Source organism: Anabrus simplex, chromosome 1 (assembly GCF_040414725.1).
Source record: "Anabrus simplex isolate iqAnaSimp1 chromosome 1, ASM4041472v1, whole genome shotgun sequence".
Lineage (NCBI taxonomy): Eukaryota > Metazoa > Arthropoda > Insecta > Orthoptera > Tettigoniidae > Anabrus > Anabrus simplex.
The window spans coordinates 1,296,032,031-1,296,053,764 of NC_090265.1; the positions used below are offsets into that span (position 1 = coordinate 1,296,032,031).

At 38.6% G+C, this 21,734-nt stretch overlaps 1 protein-coding gene across 3 annotated transcripts in view; it reads right to left on the reverse strand.

Moving 5' to 3' along the window:
- LOC136858278 (KICSTOR subunit 2) overlaps window positions 1–21,692 on the reverse strand; it is a 78,898-nt gene extending 57,206 nt beyond the window's left edge. For 2 of the 3 annotated variants that reach the window (XR_010858624.2, XM_067137694.2), the window contains exons 1-3: window positions 21,527–21,692; window positions 16,837–16,977; window positions 4,290–4,438 (exon numbers count right to left, since the gene is read on the reverse strand). Coding sequence is in view for 2 of the 3 variants with exons in the window: in XM_067137694.2 (XP_066993795.1) it covers window positions 4,290–4,438; window positions 16,837–16,977; window positions 21,527–21,607 (371 nt within the window). In the remaining variant the exon portion in view is untranslated. Of the gene's footprint in view, window positions 1–4,289; window positions 4,439–16,836; window positions 16,978–17,663; window positions 18,129–21,526 lie in introns of those variants that run through there. The other variant, XM_067137698.2, reaches the window with a different exon arrangement.
- Window positions 21,693–21,734: the final 42 nt, after the last annotated feature.

A 21,734-nucleotide genomic window follows, 5' to 3' on the forward strand; every position in this document is an offset into this window, starting at 1 on the left:
AAGAATGGAAATATAGCACACAACAACACTGATAACTGCAGGATACTAATCGACTACTTTGAAAATCTCCTCAACTGTGAAATGCCAGTAGAAAAAATGACATTTAACGTCCCAACAAATACCAATCCTGACTCACAGCCGCCAACCTTCGAAGAACTAGAAAAGATCATTTCGAGCCTTAAAAATAATAAAGCATTGGGAGAAAATCAAATCACAGCTGAACTTTGGAAGAATGCCAACAAGGAAGCAATAGAATCCCTACAAAAGGTTTTTGAAGAAATCTGTGTCAAAGAAAGAATTCCAGAAGAATGGAAGATGGCCCTTATCCACCCAATCCACAAGAAGGGGCATAAAATGAACCCCAACAACTATAGAGGCATATCACTTTTGGATATTACATACAAGATATTCTCAAAGGCCTTACTTAATAGAACAGAACCACAGTTAGATCATCCACTGGGAGAATATCAAGTGGGATTCAGAAAGGGGAGATCCTGTCTGGAGCAAATCTTGAACCTTAAAAATCTCATAGCATACCAGAAATCTAGGGCAAAAACATACGTCATCACCTTTATTGACTTCCAAAAGGCGTATGACTCACTAGACTGGGAAAGTCTCCTTTCTGTACTCAAAGAATTTGGTCTAGACAACAAAACAACAAACCTCATTAAGGAAACTCTCACTAGTACATTTTCCAAAGTCAAATTCATGTGAGAATTGTTGGCTCCTTTTGAGATCAAAACTGGTGTCCGACAGGGTGACGGACTGTCCCCCATACTGTTCAATTGTGCCTTGGAGAAGGTAGTCAGAGAATGGAATAAGACAACCAGTGGTGGAATTTGATTGGGATCGGAAAACAAGGGTATCAAGATCAAATGTTTAGCTTTTGCAGATGACGTGGCCTTACTAGCTGAGATGTGGGAGGAAGCCAAGGAGTAGTCCTTCGAACTGCTGAAGCAATCAGAGAAGATAGGTCTCAAAATCACCTTTGGAAAGACCAAAATAATAACCAACATTAAGAATCCTCCAAAATATTTGAAAGTGGGAGAACAAAAAATAGAGATCGTCACGCATTTCAAATACCTTGGTGAATGGATCAGTTGGAATGGTCTTAAGAAGAAAGCAATGGAATCTCGACGAACCAAAATAGAAACAGCCTTCCAGTTTACGAAAGACGGCTCTAACAAAAAATCTCTCTCTTGGAATTCCAAGATCAGACATTGTAATACAGTAATCAAGCCTGAAGCCCTTTGTGCTGCAGAAACACTGGCTATAACTACAAATGGTCCAATGGAAAAGTTGGAGATAAAGGAAAGGAAAATACTACGAAAAATTGTAGGCCCCAAATTCCATAATAACGAACTTTCACACTTCAGCAATGAAACGCTGTATAGGAAAACAGAAAGGATTTCGGACACAATACGGAAAAGGAGAATTGACTTCTATGGCCACATCTTAGGAATGGACCCGAAAAGGATAACTAAAAGAATCTTTGACTATTTCCGTAATAAGGAAACTAAGCCGAACTGGTTTAAGGAAACTGAGAAGGACCTACGAGAGTTCCAAATTACAGAAGAGATGCTTGTAGGTGAATCAGCGAGGAAAATAACCAAAGATAAAATAAAGAGGTTTCAGGACAAGGTGAAGCCCAAACGACTATACAGAATTTCTGAAGAAGAGAGGAAGGCAAGATCTGAAAGGATGAAAAAGTATTGGAGGGACAGGAAAACATGACTCACTAACCACTGATAGATCTATCGTACTCAAAGAGGGTGAAATGGACAATAATAATAATAATAATAATAATAATAATAATAATAATAATCATCATCATCATCATCATCATCATCATCATCATCATCACTAACCAACTTACTGCAAGCCTGACAGGAAAATAATACTGCCATTTGATGTGGAATGTGGGAATTCTTGAAGTTACTGTCAAATTAAAGAAGTTTTGAATGCCAATTTTTTTGTATTTGCAATATAGTTTGTTTCACTTACTTGAATATCAAAAAGGAAAACTAAACTCAAGTAGGAGGCTGAAATTGTAATTTTGGTGAAAGCTGGAATCTTGCAAGATGGGGACATGAGAACGAATGCCACTAACAATGGGATAGGAGAGACAGGTTGTTAACCGTACTGGCATAACAGCAGGGGCCTAACAAGGAGGGGGTTACTGGAGGGTTAGAACCCCCTCTTCCATGGAATTTGTACAGAAAGAAAATAAACAGAAACTGTCAATAAACTAAATAAACATTCAAATACATAACTGTAGAAGCAATAGATATATAATTCACTTATATCAGTGCCCTTGTAATGACAAGTCATGTATGCATTTTCATTGTGTTCTACCATCAATTTGTAACTATATAAAAATAAAAACATCAGCCAATCCTGGCTATGCTACTGCTATTGGGGAAAGGCCTGCATTTTTATTTCAGGAATGGCAAAGTCTCTTGTTTAAAAGTTTAGACCTAATAGTACAGCAATGTAGGGGTAGCATGCCTGCCTCTTACCCGGAGGCCCCGGGTTCGATTGCCGGCCAGGTCAGGGATTTTTACCTGGACCTGAGGGCTGGTTCGAGGTCCACTCAGCCTACGTGATTAGAATTGAGGAGCTATCTGACGGTGAGATAGCGGCCCTGATCTAGAAAGCCAAGAACAACGGTCGCTTGGTAGGCCACGGCCCTTCACGGGCTGTAGTGCCATGGGGTTTGGGTTTGGGTAGTACAGCAGTGCCAGGGCGAAAGGGTGTCAGACCAAAAAAGCAGAATCTAACTGGGGACAGCAAATACATCAATATGACATTGGTCACAAAACAAACTTCTGAAGTTGGGTAATACATATTTATAATTACTAGGGCCCGGATGTTTATGCAGTAATAGGTTAGAATGCAAACTTACTGAAGCGAGTAATAAGTAGGGTCTACCCGCACGATGGTAATGCTATGAGGTTTGCATAAACATTAGGGGTTCAGCCCATTAGATCCCCTAGAATTTATGTTACTCCCACTACATTACGTTAGAGCAGGCTAGTCGACATATACTACTAAGCAATTATGTTACTAAATAATTTTGTTGGTAGGAAATGTCAACTAGCCCACTCTAACGTAATGTAGTGGGAGTAACATAAATTCTAATGGTTTTAATGGGCCGAACCCCTAATGTTTATGCAAACCTCATAGCATTACCGTCGTGCGGGTAGACTCTACTTATTACTCGCTTCAGTAAGTTTGCATTCTAACCTATTACTGCATAAACATCCGGGCCCCAATAATCACCACAGTCCATTCTTTCATTTTTAGGCTCTAATGAAAGCTCTAAATGTGTACAAAAGATGTAAATACAAAAGATTAACCTAATATATGCTAAGGGAAAAAATAGGCTCTATGCCTAATATCTGCTGTCTAGTTATAACAAATTAACTAAAACAAAATACCTGAGAGTTTTAAACCTAGTGATATACTATATTAAGAAAGGTAGCAATATCTTCTGATATTCATGAAAATCATGTTGGATTATTGACAGCAGGGTTATTACCAGGAAGTGACACTAATAACGGACAAAATCATTGAAACCTAGGGATCAATAACCACAGTAGTAGCTCCCTTAAACCTATAATCACCATGCATTTTGTAAGAGCTGGAGGACTTACACTGAATGCAAGGGAGACTCGCAGAAAAATGATACAGTTGTGTGCCACTTTAATAATTAAAACACCGGGCGAGTTGGCCGTGCAGTTAGAGGCGCGCGGCTGTGAGCTTGCATCCGGGAGATGGTGGGTTGAAATCCCACTGTTGGCAAACCTGAAGATGGTTTTCCGTGGTTTCCTACTTTCAGACCAGGCAAATACTGGAGCTGTACATTAATTAAGGCCACGGCCGCTTCTTTCCCGTTCCTAGGCCCTCCCTATCCCATCGTCGCCATAAGACCTATCTATGAGTGTTGGTGTGACGTAAAGCAAATAGAAAAAAAAATTACAACAACTAAAGACTTTAGATACACTGCTAAAATACTACATAGAACAAAAAAGAAGAAAGAAAGAAAGAAAGAAAGAAAGAAAGAAAGAAAGAAAGAAAGAAAGAAAGAAAGGAAAAGGTAATACATATTCTTAAATGTAACATACATAATCTTTCATTATGATGATTATCAGATAATTAAATGCACTGTGCACAGGAACGTTTATATATACAATTAAATTGCATACAAACACATAATAAAAGAAGTCCACAGTAAAAGTGCCATAATGCACTCAAAATGAATAAAATACTGGATTCATTAAGGATACAAATCAATCAACTCAATTCGAGCTGTTATAAATTGACATAACTGATTCGCCACTGTCATTATTGTCCTATCGGATCCACTCAAACGAGCTACTTCTTCTAAACGGTGGAAATCTCCCCGCAAGCTGTCATAAACTGATCGTAAGGAGTTCTGCAACAATAGAAATCACAATATATAGTGAAGAAAATTTGACTAAACAAATCTCTCCAAGAAATCTTTCTTACAGAAATGAAACCGACAAAGATTTTTGCTGTTCTTGCTTGTTGTTTTAAGGGGCCTAACATTGAAGGTCATCGGCCCACAAAGATTTTTAAGACATTTAGATATACTGCTAAGAAAAATATCTCTACAAGTCATGTTACAGACAAAATTGAAATGTAATGACTGTTGACTAACCTTGGTGATAGCTGACATAGTGAAAGGAGTAGCAAAATTTTAATAACTGAAACAAAATCATCATTCTCTAGAGAAAGACAGCCTCACTAACTTGCATAAAAAAAAGTTGAATATTTAACTTTCATCACTGTAGATCCCTGTCAAGAGAACAAGAATGACCTATGCCACCAAAGCTCAAACAGAAGAGCATCGGACCCAAAATCTGTAGGTTGTGGGTTCGGTTCCCAATGATGTGTACAGGATACAGTAGGTATAAAAGGGGGATGGGAAAGAGAGGGGGGAATTGTAGAACACAGGTGGTCCAATGTTTTAAGGGGAAGGAGATTGCAGGCTAAGGGCTCAGGACAGGTATCTGTGAGAAATCAGTACGAGTCACTGCAGGTAGAACAACCAAGGGAAGATGAGGAACACGGAACTGTTGCTAAGAAGTGTGGAAGTAGGAGGAAGGGAAAAGGTAGGAAAGGGAAATGTGGAAATGTGGAGTAGTGGATAGGAAAAGACAGGTGAAACAGGGTCATGGGAGGGAGAAAAGGGAGGAAGAAGTAGCTTCTGCAACTGTCATGAAAGATAGGGCTGACAAGGAGGGGAGGGGATCAAATGAGGTGGGTAGGGTTGAGGCTCTGGTCATGGGTGATTCCATTGTTAGACATGTGGGGAAAGTGTGTGGAGGAAAGGAAACCAGAGTAGAGTGTTATCCAGGTATCAGGTTGAGGCAGATGTTGAGGAAAGTAGAAGAAAAGTAGGAGGGAAAGGAGAAGGTGGTAGTATTTCACGTTGGTACTAAAAATGTAAGACAAGTAGGTATAAGTACCAACATAGTTGGGGATGTGTGGGATCTGGTAAATGCAGCACGGGTGAAGTTTAAGGAAGTGGAGATTGTTACCAGTGGAATACTCTGTAGGAGGGATACTGACTGGAAGGTGATTGGGGATTTAAATGAGACTATAGTGTGGGCATGTAGGAAACTGGGAGTGAGATTTCTAGATCCTAATGGGTGGGTAGGAGGTAGGGATCTGCGCTCCAGATGGCCTTCACTTAAACCGCAGTGGTATATATAAATCAGGAAATTTGTTTACAAAGGTTATAGGGAGGTACATTCAGGGAAACGGGGTGGCCTAGATAGCGGAGTTAAGGGTACAGGGAACTAGAAGTCAAGTAGAGGTGACATAAAAATGTTAGTACTCAACTGTAGAAGTATTGTAAATAAAAGAATAGAATTAAGTAATTTTATATATATATATATTGAACCCTTTGGGTCCATACTGGAGGATACCTACCTTTCTTACCTATCAGCAAAGTTCATGAGATCTGTCTCTTGGGTCGTATCGGGTTCTTCGTCACTTGCTGAGGTAAAGGTAGGGTTCAGTAATTCTAATCTATCTACTCAAATGAAAGGTTGGTTTAAAATGTTCCTATTTATTCAGTTTCTTCATGTAGCATTTCTGCTATATCCACGGTATCATTTAACTCAATTATGTCCACTGGACACCACAATTACTTTACATAGAGGGTCAGAACACTGGTGTGAGCCTTTGATGTAACTGCCTGATGGGCATTCTTAGTAGAAACCATTGTCTCAATTATTAAATAAAGAAAGGAAAGTCTGGAAATCCGCAAATTCGGCTTCCATGTGACACTACATGTACCATCATAGTGATTCTTTATGGTCCAGCCCTCGTAACATGAACTCTGGACTCTGGGTATAATTAAGGCAGTCCAATCGGTGTGTACCACACAGTGGTTATACGGCATGGACCCTTAATTGAATCGATGTGACCTGCGACTATGTCATGGACCGGCATCTAAACTTCTAAGTTACTTTAAAGTCATTGTGGATGATGACCGCAAGGAAAATGATGTTACAGTGGCATATGGCCCTAATCTAAGTCACTGAGGTTGATGACCCCCTGACCATCCAAGTTTCTAAGATGAAGGCTAAACACAATTAAGTTACATCGGTCGATGACCAAAGTTTCCACTTTACTATCCCCAGCACATTCACTGCTGAATCAATCAAAGTTAAATAATACAACAATAGCAATGCTCACAATACTTTGTGGCAGTAAAATCCATTACCTTCGGATATGTCCCCTTAATCGTTACGTTAACATTTACACATTCCCCAGAAAACAAACTAAGATTTCCAGAATGCATCTCCAAGTTATTCGCTTGATTTAAAGTTATTTCAAAATACAGTTTCACTGAATTTAATAATTAAATAAATTTAAATGATTTAATGAAATCTTAAAGAACAACAAATTCTATCTCCACGGACGAATGGTTTCTTTACAATTTCTACGCAGTTGTGATGTAAAATTTTTATCCTGTGATGTTTATCTGTTGTTTCTGATAGCTGGAAAAGAACTATTACATCATTCATGTCCAGTTTATATCTTGTCTCATGACCTCACACTTTAAGTCTAATCTAATCCTAGCCATTATTAACACTTGGATAACCCTAATAATTACGTACAAACCAAAAGCAACTCGCCATATAATTACGATGTCATATCTCGTCATAACCTTTTATAAAGTTTGCGCACCCCTCACAGACAAACAATCATCACTACCATCGCTCTATATTTTGGACAACCCTTAATTTGGCTAATCTTGTTCATTATACTCTCCATGGCATCAAATGCACATTACGTCCCTAATTAAACAAATTTACAGTATCTAATAACACTCAGGTTATTCCCGGATGAAAATTTCAACTAAATCCAACATTTAACGTTATCCCCTGCCGAGAAATACAATCTCAATTCCACGCGTAACACACTTTGCATGTCCCGTTATCCCCGCGGTGAACCCCTATCAGCTGACGGCATTTCGTCCCAGTCCGCTTGGCAGTGATATGTAACATCTGGTCCGTTCTACCTGACTGGCTTCTCAGAATGCTCCCCTTTAAACTCCGCCGACATAATTAAACAAATACGATATTTCTGACCAACAAAATGCACATACAGTAGATTATACTTCAAAATGCCCACAATAATTATACACGTCGCAAATTAATACCGGCGCGGATCCTTGTCTACTGCTTTCCATTCCCAACATTATAAAATCTTCTTCGGGCTTCCATAAGTCCTGACTTCATTGACAGGTCTCCAACCTGATTCACAAATCTCATCTCGACTCACACGACAAAACTAACCTCTGTTTCCCAACTCACAACTATCACTGACAAAAGAACTGGAATAAAATCCTTACTAGAATCCACGACGTCTAATACCGCACAGTGCTTTAATAATGAATAACTTCGCATAAAATGATATCGTATTTTAATAACTGGATTTTTACGCAAATGACTGAAAAATTCTACTAAATCCTTTTTATTGTCAGTCAGACACAATTTAAATGGGCCTAGAAAAACCTTTCATTCCGTGACCAAATTCATCACACTATACTCTCACCCGACAGCGCGCTTCCACTTGATTGAAAATGGGTAACTATGGATTTCTTATATTATTTACGTCAAAATTTCAGACAGAAAATTTTTACGTCGAATGAACATCTTAATATGACGTCACAAAATATAGGCACTAAACACACGGAAATGACGATCTACATTGGACGTGATATCACTTCGAAGCCCTATTTAATAACCTTTTACAACATTATACAGCACTTGCAAGACTTCAAAATTTTATCCAAGTGGAAAATAAAACAAATGACCCTTTTTTCGTCGTATTCTAAGATTTACAAAAACCACATCGGGGTGACCAACTGCGTCGTATATACCCCATTCAAATACACATTTTTTTAGAGATCATGAAACAAGATATAATAGGTGGTAAGATGGTAAGTCACATACCTTATGTTACGCCATCGGTCATCATTGGGCTCACCAGCGACCCTGGCATTTTTATTTAGTCATTTTTACATTTCTGGCTTTAAAAATCATTTTTTAATTCTTCCGGTTTCCTTGAAATAAAGCATAAAAAAAGAAAATACCCTTCACTTGTTCTTGTTGAGCGCACACGATGGACTGTAATTATTTCTGCACACAAATTTATTTATCACATAAGAATTTATTCGGTACTTTGACCGTCCTATCTGGTACAATTATTTCCACTCAAGAAAAACTATCTCCACATGGAGTCAAGACCCCAGCCACAATGGCTAAAATCTGTTGGTTGGACTTAGTCTACTTTTGTCATTCGATTTCACAGAGCAGCTCAACCCTCTGTCGTCAGCTTCGTAACACAAAATGCAGGGGGCTTCGGCATGGCATCAATTCTTACATATAGCAGCTACCCCCTCTCTCCGGGCATCTCCCCTTGCCGCCAAGAAAATTTCTATAACTTTTCTGACTTAACTAAACTGTAATTACGAGAGTTTTGAAGGTGACTACATACTCGCTACATTTCCGGTGGTAGTGTTCATGGACATTTAAAATTTATACATGTTCAATTAGTTGGATAAATGACCTCAATTGACAGGCACTATATTTTCGACTTGGCTTGGGCACGCCATATACACGCGCTCTCCTGAAATAGTTCACAAAATTGACTTAAGATTCTTCCGCCGTTGACACGTGCGACTGACGTCATGTGCCCCAGAGCGTGGGACCGAAGGTAATCACCCCCTCGCCACGTGTCAATTCCATGCTATCACGAATCGAACTTCTTACCAAATTGACAATTTAGTACATAGTATTCTAAGGGCACAAAGGTCATGGGTTCAATATATACTTACCAGATATTATAATAGGAGTTGAATCATGGCTGAGAAATAACATAATGGCTGCAGAAATATTCTCACAAAACTGGAGTGTGTATCATAGGATAGGAATGGTGGGAGGGTGACTATTCATTCTGGTGAAATAAGAATTTGTAAGCTACAAAAAAGTTAAAGATGACAAACGAAATTCTAGATGTGAGGCTCATCTCTAAAGATAATAGGCAACTTGATGTCTTTGGAGTGTACTGACCGAGAAAGGGTAGCACTGACACTGATTCAGAAGTAGCAGGTGATTTAAATTTACCAAATGTCAATTGGGAAGGTAATGCAAACAACAGGAAGCATGACCAACAAATGGCAAATAAGTTAATTCGGGAAGGGCAGCTGATTCAGAAAGTGAAGGAAACAACTAGAGGGAAGAATATTCTGGATGTGGTGCTGGTAAAACCAGATGAGCTCTATAGAGAAATCAAAGTAATAGATGGTATTAGTGATCAGGTAGCTGTTTCTGTCGTACTTAAAAATAAATATGATAGAAAGGAAGGTATTAAAATTAGGACTGTTTGGGAGTACCATATGGCTGATGAAACAGGCATGAGGGAGTTTTAAAAAAGTAACTATGATCGGTGAAAAACGGTAAATAAAAATGTACACAGACTCTGGGATGGGGTTAAAGCAATTGTTGAGAAATATGCAAATAGGTTTGTACCTTTAAAGGTGATAAGGAATGGTAAAGATCCACTATATTATAAAAGAGAAGTAAAAATACTAAGGAGGTGGTGCAGGTTGGAAAAAAATAGAGTTAGAAATGACTGTGGAAATAAGGAGAAATTGAAGGAACTTACTAGGGAATTGAATCTAGCAAAGAAGTCAGCTAAGGACAACATGATGGCAAGCATAATGGGTGGTCATACAAATTTTAGTGGATAATGGACGAGTATGTATAGGTACTTTAAGGCAGAAACATGTTCCAAAACGGATATTCCAGGAATCATTAATGAACAAGGGGAGTATGTATGCAAGGATCCTCAAAAGGCAGAAGTATTCAGTCAGCAGTATGTAAAGATTGTTGGTTACAAGGATAATGTCCAGGTAGAGGTGGTGTCTAATACTAAAGAAGTATTAAAATTTACCTATGATAACAATGACATTTACAGTAAGATACAAAAGTTGAAAACTAGAAAAGCGGCTTGAATTGATAAGTTTTCTGGGGACACAATTTTTTTTTTTGCTTTACGTTGCACCGACACAGATATGTCTTATGGTGACGATGGGATCCGAAAGGCCTAGGAATGGGAAGCAGTTCTTACTTAAAAAGTACCCTTTGTATTTTTCTCAATATGTATCCAATTTTTTTATTCAAGTGCAGTGAAACCTTGTTAATGTGTTTCTCATTAACAAGCTTTCCCCCTTAGCACATCGGAAATTTGAAGTCACGATTCTCATCGCATTAAAGCTATATAAAAATATATCTCACCGCATCACGAATTTTTGCCATTACCGCTTAGTACGATCACATTTTTCCTAGACCTGAAAATGTTACTCCATTTGTCATCCCTTCTGAAAGAAATGCAATTTCCAACTTGGGTAAGAGCCGTCGCCACAGTTGCATGATTATGGGAAAAGCCCTATCTGAACTTCAATGGATAAGTTGCACTTTTGGGGAGCAAGCCGTTAGCCTCTGGAATGTTCAGTTTTGCTTGCTGGTTAGCAGCGAAATTACTGAATAGCAGAGTGAGCCTGTTTGTGCTTGTATTTTGCATTCCATTCAGAAGGTAGAAATATATTTTGTGTTGAGTGGTACAATGAAGTGTAGCTAATATTTGTTGCATGATATGATAGCCTATATCTGGATTAGGAACATAATTGTGTGAAATTGACTAGCGTGGTGCATATTTGTCTTGTGATAGCCTGGTTCTGGATACGGAAAATGTTGGAAAATTCCTTAATATTGAAGACAAAATTAAAATCTGTCAGAAAGTGGACTGGCATAAGCGCACAGAGGTTGTGAATATTGAAACTTCCACCTTTGAATTTCGACTTGATCACTCAAGTTTGTTGAAGTACTGTTCAATTAAAAATGGCGGCCAAAGTAATTCCTGGGGATTCCTCGCAGTTGCACATTGTCGAGTGTAAACTCCAATTCATTGTCTAAGAGTCTGACCAGAAAATAATGTTTAATAACCCACTGCTCCGAAAAAACATTTATTTTCGACATTTTTGTTGGCCCCTGTGCTCATGTTTTCATATTTGTTGTCTGGTGTTTTTCACACCTTTCAGTGTACCGGTATTTGTTATTTTATAATCCCCAGCAGAAATGGTTTTCATATTTGGTCTCTCGTGATTTTCACAACTTTTAATACCGTACTTTTCTCTCATCTTTAGAAATGATAGAAGGGCCTATAGTTTTCACTATACCCGTGGATATACGACGTAAAATGCCCTCATGTCGGAAAAAATCATATCTAGTGTTTCCATATCCCTGTTGGATAGTTTTTATTCTTATATTCATTAGTACGTTTTCTCACTTAACACGTTCTTTTTCCTTGTCCCCTGAAGAAACTTCTTAACGAGGTTTCACCTGTATATAACACCAGCCAACATGATTTTGTGGTAAAATAGAAAATATGTAATTCTTGTGGAAATCGCTGCCCTGATTCGGAAAATGATGCTATTTTTTTCCTATCATGTCTAGTTTTGACGCAATTCAGTGTTTTAGTATCTGCATGAATTCGTAAGATGTAATGTTGAGAGATGTTCTCGTGCAACTGTTTTTTAGAATACAATTATGTGATTCGATTTGTTATTGTTTTTTTTTTTATAGGTTTATTGCTGTTTAAATTTTCATTTTGTAGTTGGGAGTTTTCTGGTAAATTCATAACAAACTCACCCAGATACGCAATAGACCGCGAGGTATGTAGGATTGAAGATAAGACAGTTGAGCGTTTGTCTTCCATCTTAGACCACTTGAATAAACAGACGTGTTAAAAGCCCCAGTCCTTATGCAATGTTTATGATGGTCTGATAAAGCAGTTTCCTTGCAAAGATAACAGTCCAAAAGTATTATACTCAAGAAGATGAACTTGTATTTTATATGGATGTTTCAAATCTTCTACATCAATTGGGAGAGAAAGAGTATGATCCTAGTAACTGGCGTGTTTTTACTGACTCTTCCAAAAGAAGTTTAAAGGCTGTTTTGCTTCATAATACAAATGTTCTGGCATCCGTACTACTTGCACACTCCACAATAATGTCTGAAACAAACGAGACCTTAAAGTTGGTGCTTGAAAAAATTAAATATGACGAGCATGGGTGGCAAATTTGCGGTGATTTGAAGATCATTGGATTGTTGCTGGGAGAACACAGAGGCTATACAAAATTTCCCTGTTTCCTATGCGACTGGGATAGCAGGGCATGGTATAAACATTGGGATACAGTGAATTGGCCAGAAAGAAAACAATTACAACCAGGATCCAAAAATGTCTTGAATATAAGTCTTATTGACCGTGAAAAAATTCTACTTCCACCCTTGCACATCAAATTAGGATTGATGAAACAGTATATCAAGGCATTAGATAAAAGTAGCCTATGCTTCCAATATTTATCCACTAAATTTCCCTCATTATCAGATGCAAAAATCAAAGAAGGCGTATTTGATGGACCACAGATTCGTAAACTGATGAAGGAAAAAAATTTCACGGACAAGATGACCAAACTTGAGAAAGAGGCATGGAACGAATTCAAAGATGTAATGACTAAATTCCTTGGCAACATTAATGACCCTCAATACAAAGAAATTGTAAGGAAAATGTTGGTAAAATTTAAGGAACTCAGTTGTAATATGAGCCGAGCCTTAAGCTTCATTTCTTAGCTTCGCATCTGGATTATTTTCCTCCAAATTTAGGAGCTGTCAGTGAAGAACAAGGTGAAAGGTTTCACCAGATCTCAAAGATGCAGAATGACGCTATCAGGGACGTTGGGATGTGAATATGATGACTGATTACTGTTGATCGATTGCACGAGACGACCCTTCTAGAGATCATTCAGGAACATAAAAAACTCGGAAATTCCACGGAAAACGGGAAAAGACGGAGGTATGAATCTAACCTGCACATAATGCAAATAAAATTGTATGTATGTTTAACCATGTGATTTTTATTCAAGGTACGGTTATATTAATTTAAAAGCAACTGTACAGCCGAAACTAAATAGGCGCTTTATGCTTCAATTTCACGAATTTCAATATACATTAAAAATATAATACAAACCATCTACTTGCTTACAAAGCAGCATTTATGTGTTTTTAATACATGCAAAATATGATTACGTTTTGCAAGCTAAAATTTACATTAATACATCAAATTTAAACAAATACTAAGTATCAACAATTTTATGTAAGAACAAAATAACATTTTGTAAAATTGCCACTAAACCAGACGTGATAAGCCAAAACTAATTTTTTTCTCGAATTCTGTGTTAAGAAATTCATAAAACCCACCTATTTTCGTTTTTACCGCACAAAAAAGGTTTTTTTTTTTGCAGGCTAGTGTAATTATAAAGTATATCATGCATGCAGCTACCTCTGACAGGATTGCCACATGTGGCAAACATATGAATAGGAAGATAAATTATGGATTTGATTAATTTACCAAGGGAGATGTTTGATAAATTTCCAGCTTCTTCCAAACCATTTATAGAGAAGGGAATATGCCACCTGGACGACAGCCCAAAGTACAGATCAGTGGCAAATGGTGATGTGTGAGAGTGACATGTTATGTATTGTTCAACAAATACATCAATAAGTGATTATTTATGAACAAAAGAATTACACAGCAAAAATAATTTTAATCCTTGAAATAACAATAAAATTCAATTAATGTCTTTTCACCTGTAGAACAGGTTCTCATATAAACAAAATACAAAATGTAGACATTCCCCTCCTCGCTCTGACAGGAGGAGTAGTGGCACTGCTTCCTTAATCACGTGGCACTGTGAATGCTTTCTTTTGCTTTTGCTAACCTCTTCTTGTGACAGACAGTCCTTATTTACTTACTTATTTATTTATTTTTTCTAAGATGACATCAGTTCACAAATTGAGAGTGACTACAATGATTCTGAATTCTAAATGAAGGCCAAAGGTATATACTACTCTACAGAATAAAATGACCCACAACAATATTGCGAATAGCACAAATCATAATCTAACCAATGTACAGTACATATAACAGAGATGGTGATTTAGAATACTGACCGAGAATGGGAGAAGAGAGACTGCCTAAAAATACTTTTTCAGGGAAGTTAACAGGAAAGAGACCACAAGGAAGATCCCGAAAGAGGTGAACAGATTCAGTGTGGGAGTGCATAGAGAAGAGGGGAAACCAGAAGATGTACTTAAAAAAGGAGAAGAGTGGTGGAGAGACAGGCAGCGATGGAGGTCCTTGATTCACAACCCGACACAGGAAGCTGGAAACGGGAAATGAAGATGATGATGATCGAGTCTTTTGTAATATTTACTATGATGTTCTCTAACATAGCGTGATGAATACCCAACCCCTTCATGAGACTGATGTTTACTTAGTTACACTCTCCCTGCAACCGAATAACACTATGAAAATAAAATGTTAACGAGCTGAAACCAGTCAAAACACGATGGTCAATGGGGTAATATTTAGTAAAGGATTTCCTTGTATATGACATCCTTTGTACAATTACTTTTTTCCCACTCCTGCAACTTCAAGGGTGTCAAAAGATCACACTCTTCATACTGGAACATATAAATCACCATGGATAAAAACTGGTTGATAGAAATTAACCCTACAACTGCGGACCGTCTCCCGTGAGCTGTTTCATCAAGTGAAATCGTCTCTCTGAGAGACTGTCTCTGAATTCAAACTTAGGTTTATTGTAGATCACCAGATGGCATTAATGCCCAGTCATACTAGTTCCAACAGAGGGCAGTCATCATTACGAATTTCTTGCAAACAATCAGCAAATTCCATTTCTTGTGGTTATGCCCACGTTTTTATGTAAACAGCGTACTTTGAAGAACGACCAAAGAGGAAAGTATTTAATACAATAATGAATAATTATTTGGCAAGAAGCGTGTGGCACAGCAGACAAAACCTGTCTGAAATCTCCCCAAAGAACAATAATTTGCCCACCAAAAGAAATGTTGTTAACCATATCTTTTATAAGATGATTTTCACACATTAATGAATGACTATTTGCCACTGGGGCTTCATCCCATATTATGAGCTGTGCTAATCAAATATAGTCAGCTGCTTCGGAATTTAATTTGAATTCAAACACTGAATTCTCATTTACATATACAGGAATTTTGAATGTACTGTGCATACTTTGACTGCTGGTCAGCAAAACAGCGGCTATTTCTGTCCAATCTACCGATGTAACATGAAGGTCTAAATTGAAACTCTTTTGCATTAAGCATTGGTGCATAGCCTAAATGATTTTTCAGCGCCCCTGGGACTATCGACGAAAAATGCTTTCATGATGTTTGTGTTGTTTTGTTGGAGCACGTCAATGATTTCATTAATAATTGAAAGTTGATCTTGGTTTGCTATGAGTACCATGTAGGCCAAACCAATTTGAAAATTGGTACATTAGCAGGTTGGTCTCAGTAGAGGTACAACCCCCTTTTTTTTTTTTTCATGACAGTAAATTATGACACAGAAGATCGACTCACTTCACCAATGAGATGGAAATTCACAGCCTCAGTGTTAAAATTATGATATGGAGAAAACGAATATTAATTTCTCTGAAATCACATCTAACAAATATAGGGAGAGACAACACAGAAAAGAAGCATTTAAATCTCTCTGAAATCACACCAAGCTAGTAAATATAGGGAGAGCTACAAAAAGAGACAATATAATTGCAGTGAATAGCTTCTTCTTGACCAAGCAACTCACTGTAACTCTGACTGGAAGAAGCCGAAGTATGGCTGACAGGAAGACATCTGACTGCGAACTCATGCTTGCCCCCTTCCACCTTCCCTCTCACACCACATGCCTCAAGCACTCTCATGGTCCTGGTGGACTTGCTGCAATGGCGAACGTCTTACCCAATGAGAATGCAACATTTTTCTTTAATTTAAAAATATACGGAAGCACATTTTTTCCTTTAAAGAGCTCTACAAATATAATGACCAAGAGCTTTCATCATAGTCCTTTACCAAGTCAATTTGTTCAACCATTCTCTCAAACTAAGGGTAACAAAAATCAGCCTAATATTATTTTAACTATCTTACCACTCATTAAAGGCTTTCTTTCACGATGTTTAAAATATTCTATGTATTCAGCCACAATGTTTTAAGTGTCCTATCTTCTCACTTCCAGAACTCAACAGCAAGAAGGTGATAGCATCAGCCTATGAATGTACAGTCATATACTCTTTGTTTACATCAGGATATATTAGAAAAGTGAAATCTATAAAAGAAATGCTGTACTTACATCTTTTCGGAGGAATCCTTTATTTTTTGTAACAAGAAATCCCAGGTCGACATAAGAACGTTCTGCCATTGCAATCTGCGGCAAATATGTCAATAACATGCCCCATACTCCAGATGCCCGAGATGATTCCCGTTCACGTTCCTGGAATTTAATAAAATGGTATTTGGTTCCCATAAAACATATAATCTCAAACGATACATCTCTAGAGAGGATGTAGGTTTAGGCAAGCAGGTATATCACTAGATCATTTGCAAGATTTAATTTGCAGTGGAAGTTCAGCTAACTTGCTAGCAACAGACCTTCAAGGTAAATCATAGTTTTCAACATTATATAAAGTAATAATACGTTAAAAAGTATAACTTTTCCATATGTTTCTACAACGATCCCTTCTCAGACAGGAAGTCTACAGAATGCTTTTCTTATTTAGAAATGTTTCAAACACTAATCTCAAAGAAAGAAAGCTTGAAATTTTTTTTACCAAAGCTCAGCCACCTGACCGCTGTGTGGGGTGTTGCTTTGGTTGCCCTTCCTGAATGTTCGGAACCATAGAAAAATGATGTTAACCCCTTCACTCCGGCGAAGTGAGTACAGTGGTGTGACCCTCTGGACATGAGCAGCAAGTGGCTCACCGAGCCCGATGTACGGGATACTTGTCCCGCTCTGCTCTCCCGCCCGCATACGGCGCGTGACATGAGGGGAGAACAGGAAGAGGTTAAATGTATTTTATTTTATTTTAAATGCGGAACTCCACCTGCAGACACCCTCTGAGAAAAGTATCTATCAGTCTCCTCGCATGTAAGAGTTACGGTATTCATGTTAAACAACACCTGATCGAAAATTAACATGCTAGCATTGTCCACTAAACTTTTGAGTCCGGTATGTTTCTTTGGATTCAGGTTCTTCTTTTATCAATTTAGTTTTCTGCTCGGTGGTTGGGGCACCTGGTATTCATCCCCAATATCTTCATCTTCAGCTGAATCGTCGAAGTGGGCCGACCTTTGAGACGACGGCGCGGTAACTGAAATAGAAAATGTGCCTGAAGTAGAAGGTGTGATTGAAGTCGTTCCGTCACCAGAATCAGATGATAAATCTCTATCATCATCATCTTCTTCAAGTCACTACCCGATATGAGGGCAAGAGCTTCCTCCGCAGTATATCTTTCCTTCGTCATCAGGCCTCTCACAATTTAAAAGCGATTGAAGGCTAAATCGAAAAGCACGAACACGTCAGCACAGGGGAGCAACTAGGCGCAAAGTGACTAGCATACTGGACACGTTGCTTTCATCTTCGAACTATAGACTCCCAAGTCAGCCACGAGAGAAGTCCAAGGCCGAAATTCCACAGCAGTCTATCGCAGTGAAACGGAAAACAGCCAAAAGACATTATTGACCTCAACCCACATGTGGCAAACAAGCATGAACTCATCCATAGCAAACCCACAGCACGCCAGAGTAAAGCAAATCTGATCACCCTGGAGATGTGAGCAAGATGAGGTGGTTCGATGATGGAGGAGACTCTTGGAGTGGAGACTATCAGGTAATACATATCAGTTGCACTGAAGGAAGACCAAGCAAAGAAGTAGGAGTAATAGTTAACAAACAGCTTGGATGCAGAGTAGATAGTTATCTGCTAACAAGTGGAATGATCCTGCTTGTCCAGCTGGACACTAAACCTAACAAAACTGAGATCTTCCCATGAGAATGAAGACGTTGAAGAGGTATATGACCAGATAAATTCTAGCAGAGGTAGGGTTAAGGGAGAAGAGAATTTAATTGTTACAGGAGAATGGGATGCTTCACTTGGAGAGAGAAAAGACTGTAGGATTGTGAGTCCTTATGGCATTAAAGAAAGAGGTGACCGGCTGGTAGAATTCTGCATTCAATAACAAATTGTTGTGTGCAATAGATGGCTCTACACCTGATCATCACCTGGAGACAAACGGAGATACAAAATTCACTTTATTCTAGCTAGGCAAAGGTTTCAGAACCAACTAAAAAGTTCCAGAACCTACCCAGGAGCTGACATTGACAACAATGGTTATACATGAATACTACCTCATATATAAGAAGCTGAAAAAGAGCACAAGGCACAAATGGGACCTACTGAGACTTAAAGGTGATGAATTTGTGTTGTTTTTTTACTATTTGCTTTATGTCGCACCAACACAGATAGATCTTATGGCAACGATGAGATAGGGAAGGCCTGGGAGTGGGAAGGAAGTGGCGGTGGTCTTAATTAATGTAGAGCCGCAGCATTTGCCCAGTGTGAAAATGGGAAAACACAGAAAAACATCTTCAGAGCTGCCGACAGTGGGGTTTGAACCCACTATCTCCCGGATGCAAGCTCACAGCTGCATGACCCTAACCCCACGGCCAACTCGCCTGGTGAATTGTGTTGTTATATGATGAACAAACATAGCAGTGACAAATAACTGCAATTTGAATATTGAAGAAAGGTGGGATCATGGAAATCTTGAAATAAGAAAGAGTTTATTGCAGAAGATATATGGCAGAAAAAGAACTTAAGATACAAGCTGAAATCAAATAACACCGAGGAAGAACGAAGATGGTACAGACAGTATTGAATAAGGTAAATAGAGAAAGAAGAAAAGTTAAACAACATCTGTAAGACCAGTATAAGGAGGTGGATGAGAAGATTAAACTGGAACATACCTACAAAGTACTTAAATGGTTTTTTGGTAACCGTTGAATAAAAAGCAACGGAGTTGAGAATGAAGATGGAGTGTTATTGTGTGATCAGAAAGAAACAGCGGAGAGGTGGAAACAATATTTTTATAAGCTATACGATAAAAGGATTGAAGATTTGGTCATGGAAAACATTGAAGATGACCTGGAAGACGTGGGAGACTCTATCCTATGTGATGGATTCAATGTAAGAGTCAAGCAGGTCTAATACAGGAAAGCTGCTGGAGATGATGATATCCCAGTTGAACTAATTAAGGCTGCAGGACAACAGATGCTCAACAAACTTCATCATAATTATGGTCCAGGATATTTATGAAACCAGAGAGCTTGTGATAGATTTCGAAAGTGTTCTATACTGCCGCTTCCAAAGAAAACATCTGTAACTGTGAGCACCACAGCACCATCAACTCTACCATTCTAAGGGAGATTGTGGAAGGATACAGGCAGTGTTCACTGACAACCAGTTTGGATTCAGAAGAGGTATGGGCATCCAGAAAGCTGTGACTGGGACTATGATTGGTTTTAAAAAAGAAAAAAAAAAATTACAATTTACTTTACGTTGCACTGACACAAATAAGTCTTATAGCAACAATGGGATACGAAAGAGCTAGGAGTGGGAAGGAAGTGACCGTGCCTTAATTTAGGTACAGACCCAGCATTTTCCTGGTGTGAAAATGGGAAATCATGGAAAACCATTTTCAGGGCTGCTGAGAGTGGTGTTCGAACCCACTACCTCCCGAATGCAAGCTGACAGCTATGTGACCCAAACTGCGCAGCCGTCACTCGGTAGAGAAACTACTAAGAAAAGGACAGGACACACATATTGCCTTTGTTGACCCAGACAAAGTATTTGACAAGACTGACTGGCAAGTGCTGTTTATGACACTGAGGGAAATTGGCATGAAATATAAGGACACAAGGGTGGTGTTCAAAAGAGGTATGGGCACCCAGGAAGCTATGGAACCTGCACCAACCAACCTATGGGTTGATGACAAAAAAAAAGGAAAATGCTGCAAGGAATACTGTAAACAAAGCAGAAAAGAGTTTGAGGTGGTGAGGTGTGGACAATACTATAAAGCAGTTAGCATCAAGAAAGGAGAACAACAGGACTCCTCTCTATCACCTGTCCTGTTTTCAATGGGTACATTCAGAGGGTGCTGGATGAAGTCCAAAATAAGCCTGAGGAAACAGGACAAGTCAAGATCCCAGAAGAAAAAGTAGATATGATATGCGCAGTGTTAATTTAAGACAAGGAACAAACTTAAGTGACTCTGATACACATGGAAGACATCCTCAACATTCCCTACAACATGAAAACAAATAAAGACTAAACTTCAGTTTTGGTAGTCAACAGGAATGGCATGGGGGCCCAGTGTTCATTATGTGGCAAAAGGCTAGAAACAGCACAACACTTTATCTACGTGGGAAGTAAGGTCACATTGGACCGCTGGTCAAAGACAGTTGTACACTGCATCCACCAGGCTAAGACCAATTAGAATCAATGTTATAATGCAGATTATCCAACATGTTTTAGGTCGAAACATTTCAAGATCTCTTCAATAATACACCCGCAAAAGTACCCTACGAAGGAGCGTGTTGGCCGAGCGGTTGGGGGCGTGCAGCTGTGGACTTGCATTCGAACTCCACTGTCGGCAGCCCTGAAGATGTTTTTCCGTAGTTTCCCATTTTCACACCAGGCAAAAGCTGAGGCTGCACCGTAATTAACGTCACGGTCGCTTCCTTTCCTATCCCATCGTCGCCGTAAGAACTATCTGCGTCGGCGCGATGTAAAACAACTTGTAAAAAAAAAAGTCTCACACATTTATCATGCTTTAAACAACTATTATTATACGTATTCTGAATATGACAGCAAGAAATTATGCAACTTCCTTCCAGTACATCTCAATATGTAATGAACATCGGTAAACTGTAAACTATTCAAAATAATTAGTAAGTTAAGGTTAAGAAAAATATCCCATAAATACCACAGTTTCTTTAGCTTTGTCGAAACTCAGCTGCGAAACTTGAGTAAAAAACATATTCAAAAATTCCTCTTCGTGGTCCATTTTATAACTTCAAAGATTCTAAGAGGATCGAGACGGCTGTGTTCTATAGGCATGAATTTCGGGCACCAACATTAGCAGAGAGAGAGAGAGCTGAATCATACGAAATTTGTTGATATGATGGGGTGCC